This window comes from Erpetoichthys calabaricus, chromosome 10, assembly GCF_900747795.2.
Source record: "Erpetoichthys calabaricus chromosome 10, fErpCal1.3, whole genome shotgun sequence".
NCBI lineage: Eukaryota > Metazoa > Chordata > Cladistia > Polypteriformes > Polypteridae > Erpetoichthys > Erpetoichthys calabaricus.
Window position 1 is genome coordinate 35,455,628 of NC_041403.2, and position 17,865 is coordinate 35,473,492.

The 17,865-nt window shown below is 35.3% G+C and overlaps 1 protein-coding gene across 7 annotated transcripts in view; it reads left to right on the top strand.

Annotated features, from left to right (window-relative positions):
- The window catches only part of camsap2a (calmodulin regulated spectrin-associated protein family, member 2a), a 194,246-nt gene that overhangs the window by 104,916 nt on the left and 71,465 nt on the right, over nt 1–17,865 (top strand). For 4 of the 7 annotated variants that reach the window (XM_028811061.2, XM_028811064.2, XM_028811059.2 and 1 more), the window contains exons 4-5: nt 3,212–3,295; nt 15,740–15,772. In XM_028811061.2, the coding sequence (XP_028666894.1) occupies nt 3,212–3,295; nt 15,740–15,772 (117 nt within the window). The remainder of the gene's footprint in view (nt 1–3,211; nt 3,296–15,739; nt 15,773–17,865) is intronic. The other 3 variants (XM_028811062.2, XM_028811066.2, XM_028811065.2) reach the window with 1 other exon arrangement.

The following is a 17,865-nucleotide window of genomic DNA, read 5'->3' on the forward strand; positions in this document are numbered from 1 at the left end:
TTTAACATACAGTATGTGGACATTTAATGATTTGATCTTCATTTAAGTAGTTCCTTTTGATAAAGGAGACATAATAAAAAAAAACAATTAAAATTTGACTTTGCAATAATTTATTCAACAAAATCTGAACAGATATGCAATTTTCATCTATGGAAAAAGCCTCAAGTAAGCGTTTTCTATAACTGTTTAGGTGTCTCTGATATTGACTGGGAGAAATTTTTTACTCATTCCTCCCTGCACAGTTATTTCAGCTGTGTGATGTTTGAGGGATATCTTGCATATGCAGCCTGTTTTAACCACCCCCAAGCCCCCTAAATGCCTCAGTGGGATTCAGATCTGGGCTTTGACTGGGTCATCCCAAATCCTTTCATTTCTTTCTTTTCAGCCAATGATCAATTAATTTACTAGGATTTCTAGAGTCACTGTCATGTTGCAGGATCAACTTTCAATGTTCTGGCGATCTTAAATTGTCCTCAAGTGCCTTCTGGTACAATGAAGAATTCATAGAGCTTTCTACAATGATGAGCTGCCCAGGCCCTGATGTCATAACAATTCCACCACTATGTTCTACATTTGGTTTCAAGTTCTTTGGCCAAATGCTCTTTTTGTTGTTTGCTGTGGTTAAACAACTCAATATTTGCTTTGTCGGTCATGAGTACATTGTTCCAGATGCCCTGGTCTTTGCTTAGGAGTTCATAGGAAAACTTTAATCTTGCCTAGTTGTTCTTTCTGGATAGCAATTGTTTCCTTTGGCTCACTTCCAATGCAGGTATAATTTGTATAGCCTTTATCTAATGGTAGAATCGTGCACTTGACATCAACAGTGGCAAGAGCGTACCTGTAGGTTTCCGTGAATAAATTCTTGAGTTCTTAGAAACTTCTTTTACAACTTGCATTCTGCTATTCTGCTATCGGGTTGAACTTTCTGGGGCAGCGTGGTCTGTACAAGTTGGCAGTTGTTTGAAATCTTAACCACTTGTAACCATCTTCTTTGCAGTGGAATATTCATTTCCATTTATTTGGAGATCTTTTTAATTCACTTCCCAGAATCATTTACAACCTTTATTTGAAGACCTTGGAGAACCTTTCTGATCTACAAAGGGTGTGATAACATTAAAACAACAAAGAACAAACCCAACTAAATGTATGAGGTTTAAATAAGATAGGTTCCTCCAAGATCTTCTGTAATGATATTCTGATCATTTGTACCTTATCTGGTGCACCTGATTCTAATTTTAGATATTTAAGTTTGTGATAAATGTATGGGTGTAGCATCCTTGTAAATCCCTTCATTAAGTATACAAAGAAGTAATCTCATTAGTTTCTTTTTGTCTTATGGTTTTCCTTCATTTGCATTACATTATGCTTTTTGTTCCTTCTGAAAGCATGAAACCAAACTGTATTTAACTTACTCTTAGTGAATCTATAATTCTTCTCTCAAGCAATTTCTTTGCCAAATTCCACCTTTTTCATCAAGAGCACAGGGACACAGTTGGAAACTTGTTAAGGGTAAATTTCGGACAAACATTAGGAAGTTTTTCTTTACACAAAGAACGATAGACACTTGGAATAAGCGACCAAGTAGTGTTGTAGACAGTAAGACTTTAGGGACTTTCAAAACTCAACTTGATGTTTTTTTGGAAGAAATAAGCGGATAGGACTGACGACCTTTGTTTGTTTTGTTATGTTTCAAGACCTTGTTTCAACTGCCTTATACAGTACATTTCCAACAGCACTCTGTTTGAACCATCTGCTTTAGTTTCTTTGTTATGATATTACATTATCCACCTTTTATTTCCAGAATCTTCCACTAGGTTATTCACTTTTCTCTGAAACCTTTTGCCCCTTTTCTTCTGTACTATAAACTTCCCATGCACATTTTCTGTGTCATCTAGTTACAATTGATCATCATGTTCACACCTACTTGCTCCTGTTTTAGGCTGAATTTTTACAGTGTCTAGTGGACATAAATATATTCCTTTTCTGGTACAGATTTTTTTTTACTTTTTTAATCCATTCTTCTTGACTCATTTAGCATTTATAACTGTTTTGTAGCCTTTCACTTTTATATCGAGTGCCTTAGTATTCTCAGTTTTTCCCATAATCATGGTAGTTACTCTTCTGCTCAAGTGTCTTTGCTGTATCATCAGTACTCCACCATATGTGCTTATTTCTTTGTCTTCCTTTTGTCTAGCCACAGACTTTCTCTATCAGTTTCAGGCAAATATTTTATTACAATTCACCTAAGATGATTTTAAATTGTCAGCTATTTTTCTACCTACATCTTACCACTTTAGAACTTGAATAAAGCACAATAGTCCTTATGTGCAGCCAAGAGTTCATCTTAACTTGTTCTACTTCTATATAATGTTGTGATGTCTTTAACTATGATTTGTTTCCCTTCTCCTCACTAACAAGCAGTTGACTGTTTTCTCTTCACCACCAGATTAAAATTTTGTGCATATCTTTCCTTTTTAAGATACTCGCAGTCTAAAATTATTTGGAAGCTGGATATTCTTCCTTCATCTCAAAAGGCCTTATGATAAAGACTCTTTTAAAATATTTAAGTAATTTTACTTAATGTATGTGCAGTATACATAGATTGGTCATGGAGTTGGTTACATGAAAAGCAAGAGTCTTGGCATAATGACAACCAAAACTGAAAAGGGGAAGTTGGGGCAGCTAGGTCAGCCAGGGTAAATCCAGGTTATATAAAATACTTTTATACAGATACTGTAGAAGTAATTTATTTTGGTGAAGATTTTTTTGTTTTAAAAACATTCTAAAAGATTACTTTTTTATGTTTAATTCCTTATTTTTCAGTTGACTCAAGAGACCCATACAATTACAATGAGTTAATAATCTGCATTAGCTTGTCAGAAGCTGAAATAATTGTAATGTTCTTTTCACATATTGCATGAGACAGATAATATTATGAAGTGCAAGTCCTACCACTCTGCATTACTATTCATGCATCATGGATGTTATCAAGCCAGCCTGAAAATGTTCCCAATCTGGAATGCAAATTAATACGTCTGCTTGTATCTGGTCACAGCTTACCAAGAGGACAGTTTATGCTCGGGGGCTTCCAGTAAAAAATCCTTAAGTACTGTACAAGTATATCCAAGTGGATGGGCAGATGTTATGATAGCAGTGTGTTTTTTCTTGAAATAATACTCTGTGTTCTTGTGTACATGCTCTGATTTTAAAGGTGAATGAACATTTGAAGGAAATTATCTTGCATGAGCAGAAGATCAGAGAGTCTCAAAGTTCAGATACTCCTGCCGGCCCAAGGGTGAGTAGAATTTTTTTTCAGTGCTTCATTCATGCCTTGCAAATGCAGAGAGTATAAGCAATTTACAGATGCTTAGCTTGTACATTCTGGATGCTGTTGTCTCTTAAATTGGATGTACTGTAATTTTAGGGTTTAAACATGTAGCACAATGGTTGTATATACTGAGCATATTTAAATAGATACAGAAATAGTTTTGAGTAAAGTTAAAATAATTGCTTAAAGTACCATGTTTTCTGCATTATACTTATTCATCAATTGTTTACCTCATACAACTAATTAAATTATTCAGTGCACAAGAATGTTCATGCTCAGAAGAACTGTGACTGCACCTTTTTTTGACTGTGACTTTCTGTTATAATTGACTATGGAAAATCCCCAACAGAGGTTATTTTCTGTAGAAATGCTGCTAACTTGAGTTTTTGTCTTTTTCTTTCCCACTTTGTCAACTATAGTATTAATGGACTTATATTGTTAGGATGTTTTTATGTCAGCAGTGCTCTTGTTTGGTCTTGAAGTGACAGTAAGTTTTTGTTCCAACCCAGTTTCTTAATTAGAAGTTCAACGAACATATTTGTGTTTCCATCCATCATCCAAACCGCTATATCCTAACTACAGGGTCACGGGGGGTCTGCTGGAGCCAATCCCAGCCAACACAGGGCGAAAGGCAGGAAACAAACCCCAGGCAGGGTGCCAGCCCACCGCAGGGTACACACACACACACACACACACACACCCCAAGCACACACTAGGGACAATTTACACTTGCCAATACTCCTAACCTGCATGTCTTTGGACTGTGGGAGGAAACCGGAGTACCCGGAGGAAATCCATGCAGACACGGGGAGAACATGCAAACTCCACGCAGGGAGGACCTGGGAAGCGAACCCAGGTTTCCTAACTGTGAGGCAGCAGCGCTACCACTGCGCCACCATGCCGCCCTATTTGTGTTTCATTTTAGCTATTTCACATATTAAGATTCCCAACACTTAATTGCTTCTCATTATTAAATAGATTCATTCAGTCTTCTTATTTGCTGCTTGTTTTTCTCATGACAATGTAACAATGCCATATAACAATGAGATGCAGATGATGAACCAGCAGCTCATCATCTTACTTGCCTCCATTTATAAACGTGTGTATTCATCATGAAGTCTCTCTTTTAAGAAAACATTTGGAAAGAAATGGAACAGAAAAACGTGAAATACTAAAAATTACTAATCAACTCTGGACCAACAACAACATTTATTTCTATAGCACAATTTCATACAAAAGATAAAGCTCAAAGTGCCTTACAACATCTCACATTTTTTGGATAATATCCTCAAAAAGGAAAAATCTACAATATAAGAATGACCTGACATGGCAGAATAAAAATACTAAAAACCATCAAATTAAATATCATCTTTCATATTTGGCAACAAATTAAAAAAAAATTGGGTTGGGAAAAGAAACCTGTAGCCACTCTCCAGGACTGAAATTGAGGACCCCTTATGTATGTTCATCAAGTTCAAAATTCTCTAGTTTTGTTGTATGCTTACCCTAATCTGTATTTTGGTGTGTGTATATCATGACATGTAAAATTTGTGATTTATATTTTAGCTAAACATGCTATAGCACTCTCAGCCAACTTTAATGAAGGATGCAAAACAAAAGTAAATTAATTTAACTTGGCAAATGGTGTTCTAATTAACTTTGTAACTTATTCATATCAAGGGTTTCACTTTAAATGATGTTCTTCAGCACATATTTAAGGTGATAATTAAAATAAAACTGGTGAATGCAATGCAATACACCATATGTGATTTCCAGAATTTATTAGTTATTTAGAAGTTTGCTGCACTTACGGAACATACACTAGATGATAACATACTTCATGTCCATTAATGAGAATAAAAGGAAATGTACCATGCTTTGCTTTTATCAGTCATAATTCCTAAGACAACATTTAGCAACTAGTGAAATTTATCATTAATCAGGTTTTTAAAAAAATTATAGCAGGTATCCGAATATATATATATATATATATATATATATATATATATATATATATATAAAAAAAAAGTACTTCATCTATAAAAGATGGCTTTTTGGTGTTTTTTGGACAATGAGTGACATTATTGAGATTTCATCTGAAGGGCTTTCAAATTAGCCAAACAAATAAGGTTTGGATATTCAAAAATAAAAAAACATGTAAATATATGCGAGCTTAGGTTAATAATACAGGGTAACAAAAGTGAACTATTTATATGTGAATCTTGCAGTATTTTTTGTGCTGAATTCAAATGTATGATCATAGTACTAGGGTACTGTACCGTTAGCCATTATAGATGTAGTTAACTAAAAAAAGCTTGCCTGAAGAAGGGGCCTGAGTTTCCTCGAAAGCTTGCATATTGTAATCTTTTTAGTTAACCAATATAAGGTGTAATTTTGCTTAACTTCTCAATATATGATCAGACATTCTCAACCATGCAAGAATTTCAAGTGACACACAGTTAAAATTTATAATAGACATACAGTATATTTATGCTATATATGAATGCTGGGATTGTCTCATCTAAAAGGTAGACACGTACACTTTTCTGTTGTACTTGGCCTCAGGAATATGTCTCTTAAGGGTCCAGCAAATGTCAACAAGCATACAGGGACTCCATTTTCCTTGGTATCACTTTTCCAATGCTCTCTGCTGACTATTAAGAGATATCCTGGAAAAAAATTTAAATGAGAATCCAAGAAATTAATTTTTAAAGACACGTCACACCCCATGGCTTTGTACAACTTCAAAGCTTAATGATCTATTCATTGATAGCTGTCTGCCTTATGATTTCACTAGAGATTTTTGCAAATACTCTTAAAGGACTGCCATGTAGTATTTCAGCTTGTTACAAATGGACATGGGAATTGTAATATTAAATCAATTCCCTAATCTGAGGTCCTACAAAAATTTCTTTTTTGATTTTGACATCACAAATCCTAGGAAATTTATTTCTTATATATTTTGATCCATTGCCATATAACTCAAAAACTATGGTAACTGAGGCAGTGGTAGCAGCAGCAAAAACGAAAGCTAGCCCATCTAAATATAAAAAAAGCATAATGGTAGCTGGAAAATATTTTGTAAATATAAGAGGCATCAAAATCCCACGGGGAGCACCATATAAAAGTGAAGCATCTGCACAACTGTTCAGTCTTCAGGCAGGAACTGACAGCTGGGTAAGCAAGTTGTTATTAAGATAGTGAGCCATAAAATCAGTCAGGTGCTTAAATCCTTACAAACCTTTTGTCCTGGCACGACGATTTGCTACATTATTATCAATATTTTTACTTTCCTTACTCTTGGTGAGTCTGCGAAGCATGAAGCACTTTTGACTTGTGCACTTCCATGTGAATACTGCAGACTTCAAATGAAAGTGACACCTGAAAACACAGCCCTTATGAAATTTGAATCTCTCTACATATAAACTTATGTGATCAAAAAAGAAAGTGGAACAAAACTTTCTTAATACTGGCTGTAATGATTAGAAGAAACCCATAAAACACCTTTTTAAATATAATCTGAGGCACTTTGCCTCACACATGAATTAATTGAATGTACTTAATGTTGCATTATAATTGTCTTTAAATATTTAGTCTTCATTATACTTTTTATTTAGTGGACATTCTTATTCACAACAACTTAAAATTCCTTAAAATGAGTTTGAGTGTTTATGAGGAAACTAGTAATTTACAAACAATAAAGAGCACAATTTTAATGCAAATCACAAGATGCATAGGATTAAGTTAGTTAAAAACAAAAAAATATGCAGCTAGTGCAAAGTAGATAGAATGTGCAGACCCTTCTTAATAAGTTTATAGCACAGGATGTCAGTTGAGTCCTCATATGGAATAACAAGGTGGTATTAAACTAAGTGTGTTCTTGTTCTTTACAAATTCAGAAAAGTGTAATAAAGGTGACCTCAATATTTAAAATTATGTGTTATTGTTTTGTTTGGCGTTTTGCTTCAAGTCAGCAACCATATAAGACAGAGGGTAATTCAGTGACAATACACATTTAGCTGAGGTAGCCAAATGTTCATTGTTGACATTGAAGAGGCTCTTAAAAGTGGGAATTTTAAAGTGTTACAATAATAATGGGAAATCAAAATTGTGAGTTTTTTTTTCATTTGCATTATTGAGAAAATCTTGGCCTAAAACAATAGTCAGAAATCTCAGATTCAAGAGTGAAACAGAACAGGATAAGATGCAGGACAATGCTTTTAGGGTACCAGAGAATGTTTAAAAATCTGCTATACCTGTAGATCAAAAACTGAGCTGTATTGTAGAAAAACCTTCTCAAACTATGCTGTGAAGGAGTGTAACTGTTTATTAACAAAGATAACAATCTAACTTTTTAAAATATGAAAAGATGATTTTGGAACTTGTGTGTATATATAGATCTGCAAACTTGTACAGTGTTACATAGTATGTCTAGAGTAACATGATGCCAAAATTAGTGAGAGTTAAAATAACAAATGATTTTTTTTTAACAATCAAATGTAAATTTTGCCATTGAAGACCTTTTTTGAATTATATTACTGTATGAATTGTGAAATTTTATCTGACAGGCCTAGTTGTTCGTCTCTTGTATGCATAAAGTTACTTTTCATTGCTTGATAGCTGGCCCGGTATAATTACAACTCGGGTTGAAAATATGAAAAAAAACTGTTAGTATCCACTTATACTCTCTTTTCATCTTTGAAGAGCTTGTTTTCCAGTAACAGCTGGCATTGTATTTAATTTTTCACTTCATAATTTAAGTATGATTATTCTCTTGTTTGGTGCATTTGCTTAATTTAAAAAGAATTCGGTATCTGCACTTAATCCTAATTATCTCATGTCACTCAGAACTGAGATGAGCCTGGTTGTTTACCTCTATATGTTTATAATTCTTTTCTCTTTGTGATGTGAAAAGTATGTATGATATACATTATTCCAGAATCCAAAGGATTCATCTTTCTGGTTTTGAATCCCACACCCAGTAATTATCTGTTTGCACATCCCTCCACATCTGCATGGGTTTTCCTCTCGGTACTCAGATTGTCCTCCCACATTCGCAAAGAGATGTAGGATTGGATAATTTGTGGCTCTAAATTCATCTATTGTGAGTGAGGATATGTACATAAGTGGGTCTGCAATGGACAGGCTCCTGTCCAAGGTTTCTGCTATGTACCCATCACTGAGGTCCCCCATGTGTGATTTAGATTAAGTGGGTCTGATAGTATTCTCTCCTGATGTGTTGTTATCCAATATTCATATTTATAAGTATATCATAAAGATTTAGCAATACTCCTTTAGACAGGTACTGTGTTGTATATCTCTGTTTTCTACTTGCTGTTTTGTAATTTGCTGAAATATGGGCAAAGATGAGTTCAGTAAATCTTTTATTAATAGCATTTATTTTTGTGGTAGTTGCACATATAATATACTTTCTTTCCTACATATCTTTTCATTCATGAGATTAATTTTGCTTTGCCATTTATTTGCCCAGTGTGTCACCCTGTCATGGTTTAGCTATATTTATTGAGCTGCATTCAGAATATTTTCTAGCCTGTCTAGAGTTTACTTTTATCTACTAATTTAATTAAGACTATTTGTTACTCTGATGGGTGGCATGATGGTGCAGTGGTGTGCTGCTGCCTTGTAACAATTATGTTGGGATTTATGTCCTGGGTCCTCTCTGCATGGAGTTTGCAAGTTCTCCCCCTATCCATTTGGGTTTAGTCCGGGTGCTCCTGGTTCCTCCATCAGTCCAAAGACATACAGATTAGATAGATTGGGGATGCTAAATTGGTGTGGTGTGTCTGTGTGTGTTTCTGTGTCTGTCTGTGTGTTCACGCTGCAATGAACAGGCATCCTATAAAGGGACCGTTCCTGCCTTGCATCCTATGCTTACTGGGTTAGACTTAGATTCCCTGTGACCCTCTTCAGAAAAAAGCGTGTTTAGATTGATGGTTGCTCTGATTTATCAATGTCTTTTATATTAATGAAAAAGAAGCCATATGCTCTTAATCCCCGTGGATCAAGACCATTCTCTGTCCATTAGACTTCTGTAATGTTCTACACCAAAAGCTTTTTAATAATTTGGACAGAGTTAAGTGTGTGTTGCTTCTGTTAATCTTTTACATAAATTAAGTAAAAGATAGAAAGGGATTCATTTCTTCTAAAGTGATATAGATGACATTTAATACACCTGTGTTATGTAGCTACATTTCTCTCTCTCTGTCTCTTTTTTTTTACTCATTTCATTGTAACATAACATACCATTCTCAAACCCACCTAGTCCAGCTCAGGTTGCGGAGGCCAGAGGCTATCCCAGTACCACCGGGCACAAGCCAGGAAACATTATATTACAAGCAAAATAAGGGCTGTTTAACTGCTTACTGCCCAAATGTTACTTTGTTCTCTTAAAGTATTAACTACTTCAGGTATCTTTTAAGGCAGTAGTTAACAGTGCTGCAAGAGGCTTGTTTCAAATCCTGGCCATTTCTGTATCTGTGTGGAATTTGCACAATTCCTTTTATCTTTGTGTGTTTGTTTCCTGTTTCCCTTTTCCATATCGGATGTTTGTATATTAGGTTAATTGGCAACTCTACAATGGCAACATATACTTACAGTAAGTGCGATCTGCATTATACTGGTACACTGTAGTTGGTTAGTGACTTGTGCTCAAAGAACCAGTGTACACTCTGGCTACCCCTAACCCCAGGTCTGAATTGGGTTTAGCAGAAACACATAGTATGGATTAACATTAAGGTGCATTTTTCCTTTTGGATGTCCACTTTTCTGAATTTATCCACCTTTAGTAGTTTGTGTCATTTCAGAAGTAAGAGTGATATCACACTTCACTTCTTCTTTTTAATGCCTCCTCAAAAATGCCTCTCTATAGGACTCTCTTGGAATATCCTGTAGCCATTATTTTAATAGGGTAAAGCAAGACCTACATTGGTTTAGAATATTCATTCAAAAGGCATTCAAAGATTTCTCATTTCATGTTTATGAAAAACTGCAAAGCTTTTTTAAAATCATAATTTGCATTTGTCCAAATTAACTTCATTATACAAGATGCCATCAAGATCACAAGACCTGCAGTTATTTCAGAACGCACACATGAAGCCCATCATTTCTGACAGGTTAAAGTGCCTTCACAATTTCTGGTTTTGGGTTTTAGCACTTATTTAATATTATACAGTGGAACCTTGGTTTGCGAGCATAATTCGTTCTGGAAACATGCTCATAGTCCAAAGCACTCGTATATCAAAGTGAATTTCCCCATAAGAAATAATGGAAACTCAGATGATTTGTTCCATAACCCAAAACTATTCATATAAAAATGATTAATACAAAATATAAAGTAAAAATAAATAAAACAAATTAATCTGCACTTTACCTTTGAAAAGAATCATGGCTGGTGTGAGTGAGTTTCTAAACTCTTGTGGGATTGCACCCAACGGGACGACACGCGGAAGAGCTTCCCAAAGCAATTGTAGTCTCCCAGCGCTGTAGCAGTTCTCCGTAAAAGCGAATCTGAAAAGATCGCAGACATGCTATAAGCGCCTGCCGCCGATGGGTAATACAAGGAACATTATAAATGCACAGGGCCCTGCCTGACTGCTGTGTCTGTGTATAGGAGAGTGGCAGATCCCGCTACAATAAATAACCGCGCTGTTGCTGTTTCAAGCTGAATAAAGCTGGTGTTGCTAAAGTACTGAGACTCCGCTTCGTGTTTTAGGGTGCAAGATGGGGACTCGCACGTCATAGCACACACGCGTGCACGAGCACACACACACATGAACATGCACACACACGCGAGCAAGCAAGCACACACAGTCACAATGCTAATGCTGCAGTAAACAGTATACGCTCGTGCGGATGTTGACTATATGAGTGATGCACGCCGACTCAGATGGAGAATAGGAGACGATTGCCCACAATCCCGCAGCGAGAGAGAGAGAAGAACCATCAGCTCAGTTGTGATCACATGACGTTCAGCAGACAAAGCGTATACATACTACTCGTACTGCAAGACCTCGCTCGTTTATCAAGTCAAAATTTATTAATTTTTGCTTGTCTTGCAAAACACTCGTAAACCAAGTTACTCGCAAACTGAGGTTCCACTGTACTTGTATGTGATGACTGTGACAAGAAGCTGGTGTGTATTGCAACTGGACACTCACAACCTAAATATAAAAAAACTAGTCATTTAGCCCGTTACAATAACGGGCGCTAGAACAGTAGTGCATAAACATTAGTAGGAACAGTCTATATTAAATGGCAAGGGACTTTGACCTCATTCTTTTTGTTGGTCGTATTTTTCTTTCTTTCAGCCTTTCTTTTGTTGATGTTTACTTGCTGAGCTGACCGTTCTTCGTGGGCTGCCGCCGTGTATTGTGTGTCTTTAATTTTCTGTGACAGTAATACTGTCTTGTACGGCTCTATTCAATAAGGGCGCGTAGATAATTTAGTTCAAATGGCTCTGGAATATGTGAAGAGCAACAGGTGCAGATCTTTATTTACATGCGCCTTTATTCGCTGCGCCCAATTGAGTTCGTCCTTTTGAGGCTCGCCTTTTTGTGCGCGCCCTTATTGAAGGATGCCTGTGCGCGCCCTTATTGAAGGATACCGTCTTGTACGTCCGCTGGCTTGTACGTCCGTAATATACGTCCGTACGTCCGTAATATATATAGTTGTAGTTTCTGTAGATTTCAAAGGGTACCAAATTCAGGTTGTTGTTCTGTTAGCTACAGTAAGGCTGCTATGATCATTTACAGTTGAGTTCTGAGTTGTTACTAAGGTGAGGCTGAGAAAGTTCAACTATCTACCTTAATAAAAGAACAAGTGTCTGTGTATTTGTGCGTCTATCCAGTTGCTAGTGTTAGGAAGAAAAATTGAAAAATAGGTAAAACATAGGGAAAAAGGTACAGAAAAATCCAAACTGATGCTAAAAGTAGCAAAATAAAGAAAATGAATCCTATTGGCTTATTCTGTTGTCTGACTTGATACACCGGTAACAGCAGCATGTTAGTGACTTTCTTGCACCTTCTTGGGCTACATGAATAAGATTTATAGCTGTCATGATAACTGATAACTTGCATGGTGGGCAATGGAGGACTGACATTAACTATAAATTGACACACACGTTGTAAAGCCAAAGCCCTGACATGACTAGGCAAGAGACGCTAAACCAGGCCAATGCGGTAGCAATCACCGCAACATTTTCCCAACAAAGCACTTTGACTCTAAGTGTGGTCAGTTTCACGAGCAAGTGGTGAAATTGGGTGGCTCTGTCTGAAGATGAATAGGCCACAATGAGGGAAATGGATCAGGTATGTATTTTTATACTAGACCAAATGGACAACCCATTTAAATTAAAAATTTGAGGCCCACTTTGATTACCTAGATTTCAGCCGATCTTAGATGGGTCTATCCAATAAAACAACATAGTATTTGAAATTATAACACAAAATACATTTGATGCATTTGAAAAGTATTTTAACACAGTATTCTGTATATGATGTGCATAATATTCAAAAATGCCTATTTTCAAAATACTTTGCACTTATTAGCATACAGTGGTGTGAAAAACTATTTGCCCCCTTCCTGATTTCTTATTCTTTTGCATGTTTGTCACACAAAATGTTTCTGATCATCAAACACATTTAACCATTAGTCAAATATAACACAAGTAAACACAAAATGCAGTTTGTAAATGGTGGTTTTTATTATTTAGGGAGAAAAAAAAATCCAAACCTACATGGCCCTGTGTGAAAAAGTAATTGCCCCCTGAACCTAATAACTGGTTGGGCCACCCTTAGCAGCAATAACTGCAATCAAGCGTTTGCGATAACTTGCAATGAGTCTTTTACAGCGCTCTGGAGGAATTTTGGCCCACTCATCTTTGCAAAATTGTTGTAATTCAGCTTTATTTGAGGGTTTTCTAGCATGAACCGCCTTTTTAAGGTCATGCCATAGCATCTCAATTGGATTCAGGTCAGGACTTTGACTAGGCCACTCCAAAGTCTTCATTTTGTTTTTCTTCAGCCATTCAGAGGTGGATTTGATGGTGTGTTTTGGGTCATTGTCCTGTTGCAGCACCCAAGATCGCTTCAGCTTGAGTTGACGAACAGATGGCCGGACATTCTCCTTCAGGATTTTTTGGTAGACAGTAGAATTCATGGTTCCATCTATCACAGCAAGCCTTCCAGGTCCTGAAGCAGCAAAACAACCCCAGACCATCACACTACCACCACCATATTTTACTGTTGGTATGATGTTCTTTTTCTGAAATGCTGTGTTCCTTTTACGCCAGATGTAACGGGACATTTGCCTTCCAAAAAGTTCAACTTTTGTCTCATCAGTCCACAAGGTATTTTCCCAAAAGTCTTGGCAATCATTGAGATGTTTCTTAGCAAAATTGAGACGAGCCCTAATGTTCTTTTTGCTTAACAGTGGTTTGCGTCTTGGACATCTGCCATGCAGGCCGTTTTTGCCCAGTCTCTTTCTTATGGTGGAGTCGTGAACACTGACCTTAATTGAGGCAAGTGAGGCCTGCAGTTCTTTAGACGTTGTCCTGGGGTCTTTTGTGACCTCTCGGATGAGTCGTCTCTGCGCTCTTGGGGTAATTTTGGTCGGCCGGCCACTCCTGGGAAGGTTCACCACTGTTCCATGTTTTTGCCATTTGTGGATAATGGCTCTCACTGTGGTTCACTGGAGTCCCAAAGCTTTAGAAATGGCTTTATAACCTTTACCAGACTGATAGATCTCAATTACTTCTGTTCTCATTTGTTCCTGAATTTCTTTGGATCTTGGCATGATGTCTAGCTTTTGAGGTGCTTTTGGTCTACTTCTTTGTGTCAGGCAGCTCCTATTTAAGTGATTTCTTGATTGAAACAGGTGTGGCAGTAATCAGGCCTGGGGGTGGCTACGGAAATTGAACTCAGGTGTGATACACCACAGTTAGGTTATTTTTTAACAAGGGGGCAATTACTTTTTCACACAGGGCCATGTAGGTTTGGATTTTTTTTCTCCCTAAATAATAAAAACCATCATTTAAAAACTGCATTTTGTGTTTACTTGTCTGATATTTGACTAATGGTTAAATGTGTTTGATGATCAGAAACATTTTGTGTGACAAACATGCAAAAGAATAAGAAATCAGGAAGGGGGCAAATAGTTTTTCACACCACTGTATATGGAGTTTTAGTTGTCTTGGAATATGTAATAATCAAATTCAAACTTATTGTGCTAGACATTACAGAAAACAGAAATTAATATGCATTGAAGAAGCTGAAAATAATTTTGTGACATGATTTATTTTTTTAGATTGGACCATTTGTTGTAGTTTTTTTTTTCTGACCTGTTTGTCAACATGCATGCATTTACAACCTACCTGCTTTTTACATTAAACATTGTGTTGCTGTCATTAGTCTAACAGGTTATTCACAGAATTGTTTCATGTCTGTCAATTATTTTTAGGAGAGATCGTCATGCATAAGTATTTGAGCTTCTGCACGAGTGAAATTAGGCTGAATTAACTGCTACTCCAAAAAAAAAAAAAAAGGTCACTAGAAGCAATGATAGAGACAAGGCTCTTTTCTTTTTTGTATTTATGTTATAAAGGTTAATGTGGTGCTTTGATATTTTCCACTTTTAACACACCAGCAGAGTGTGAAAAAGAGTGTGATTCCAAGGTGAGTGGTTTCATTTCAATGTGTTCTTCATCCATTGCTAAGTCTACTAGCCAGATCTCTATAATCCTTAAGGAATGGGTGTATAAATTTGCTAACTGTTAAAACATCATTAATTTACAGTATCTTCTTGAATGAAATTCATACAAGTAAAGGTTATAGTTTCCTCATTGCAAATGCAGTCACCCTTCATCTTCTTTTACTTTTATTTATTTATTTTTTATTCCACTACCCTTGCAGGATATTGACTGGTAGAAACCTATTAATCAATAAAAACAAATGCAACTCTATTAACTAGTTAACCTTATATTCTCATTTGTGCCAGTAAGCACTGTGTCTGGCCAAATTGTCTTTTCCTAAATTAGACATTAACCTGCATCATTTATTTAAAGGCGTCTCTCAAATGCAAGCTTCAAAAATGATATGCCATGTTTTGTTCAATATTTGTCCTCTTTATGGTTTATTTAAAATGTATCATGATCTTGTTTCCTTTTTAATTGGTCATTTATGTCATAAACTATACAGTGCTTTCCTTACTGGAACATTTATTGCATTTTAAGGGACAAAAGGATAAATACAACCAAAATATTCTAGAGCAATTATAAGGGCATGACCATCAAATAATTTTGCAAGGTGATTTCATCTTTCTGCAGAATTTGCTGACAGTGCTTTTGTTTTCTGTCACCCTTTCTTTTCTGCTGCTTTTTAATTTTTGCTGATGAAGTCTCCAACCAAATGGTATTGGAAACTGGTTCCAGTAAGTCACCCTATCTGCTTTACTTCTGTTATATCATCACTTGTGGATTTGTGCATGCTTGTCTTGGTGTGGTGACATCATTCATGCTGTTCAGTGGTGGTGCGCAGCACATCATTTTGGTTTAAGTTTTTCATATTTAGACTTGTACCTTATACACATACATTCTATTAGATAAACTGGCTCAACATGAATGTGGTTAGTATTCCCAGCTGAACTGATTTCTAGGGGTTTCAGAACATCATTATTGGAATGAAAGAAACAATCTGTAAGGCTTACTTGTACTGTATTATGGAAAACTATTCTTGGAAATTCATGTTAAGAAAATTCAGTGTTTTAACATAATACTGTACAATATTTTTTTTTTTTAGTATTAATTATGACAATAATTATGTTAAACTCCCAAATCAGTATGAAATCAAGCACCATACATAGACCAGCCTGTGTGAAATATTAAGGAAATTAATCTGTTCTGTCTTTGTTATTTTTGTATTGTGCCTTTTGTTATTTAGAAAAAAAGTGAATATAGTTTTACAAATAGCAATCTCTTAAAATTTTAAGAATTTTTGAACATTTTTTGTATTTAGTATATTTTTGGAAGCTAGAAATGTAACAAGAAAAATTTAAGAAGTATCCATTAATATTAGTCACCAAGGGTTAATTTTGTACTAGTATCTCAGGAGGAAATTCATGTTTATTATACGCTTTGTGATATTTTGATGAAGAATAAGAAAGAGGAAAATGGTTAAAATGTAAATTGTCCAGAATGTGGATGTAAAAGAAAGTATGAAAAACATTTTATGGCAAAATACTGTATTTTTTTATAGATGCTCCAGTAATATGTTTAAAATATATTAAAAGGAAGTTTTAAGCAGAGCTATGATAAAAAGTTGATGTATGAGAATATTTTGGCATATTGATGTATTTATTTTTTTATGAATAAAGAGTAAAATAGGTGAAATTGGCAAATTCTCTTAAATTATGTTCGCCACATTCTCAAGAAATGTAATCATATTATAGTGTTCTTTTTACAAAATTATTATAGATGCAGAATTTAACATCTCATCTATCTAATGACCATGCACTATTTAATAGGATAACAATTAAGATATTTTATGATCAGCATGATTTAGTAACATTAATGTACACATTTTGTTAGGGACTATTGTAAAAACACTCCATGAATGCACAATGAATTATAACGACATAAGCGCCCCTCTCATTGAGTATGTATGGATCACTGTACATATTGAAATCTATGAGTCAGTTCCTTTCTTTAATTTTGTTGATTTTATAGGTCACATTAACTATAACATAGCTTTCCAAATATGTTAAAACATTAAAAGCAAAATAGAGCAGAGGCCCAAATGGCCTGTTTTAGAATAACATTAATCAATTATTACCAAATTATGAAAATTCATGGCTCTTTTTCTCGTAAAGAATAGTTGAGTTTTCTCCCCTAATATTTAATAATACAAGACATTGAATTATGGAGGGTGAGTTAGAATTCTTACAGTTAAGCAGAAATTGATACACAAGCAATATAGTGTTGGAAGTCAGAGAGAATTCATCATTAAATAGTCTAGGATTATCAGTAATTGTGACTTCAGAACTTTGTTATAAATAGGCGAATGTTTTCTCCCATAGTGGTCTTACACTTAGGGTAGTGCTAAAGCATTTGATCTAGCAAGGCTGATTCTTTTAAGGCATTGGTCATGGTAAGAGTCCAGTCCGTGATATATTTTGGATGGTTTTATTCTTTGAAATTGTTATTGATGCACAGTTTTAAGTTGAATTACACTTAACATGACATGACATTAACTTGACATTACACTTGAATTACACTTAAACTACACTTAAACTTACACTTGCACAGATTAATGATTTAATCCTAGCCTTAAAGACTGAAGAACAGTCGTAGACTACTAAGCACTGTTGTAAGTCGCTCTGGATAAGAGCGTCTGCTAAATGATGTAAATGTAAATGTAAATGATGAGTATATATTATAAATTACAGTTAACTTAGTTAACTTTGTCCTAAATGATTTTCATACTTATTAATTTACTGTTTGTTTATAGTTTAATTAGCAAGATGAG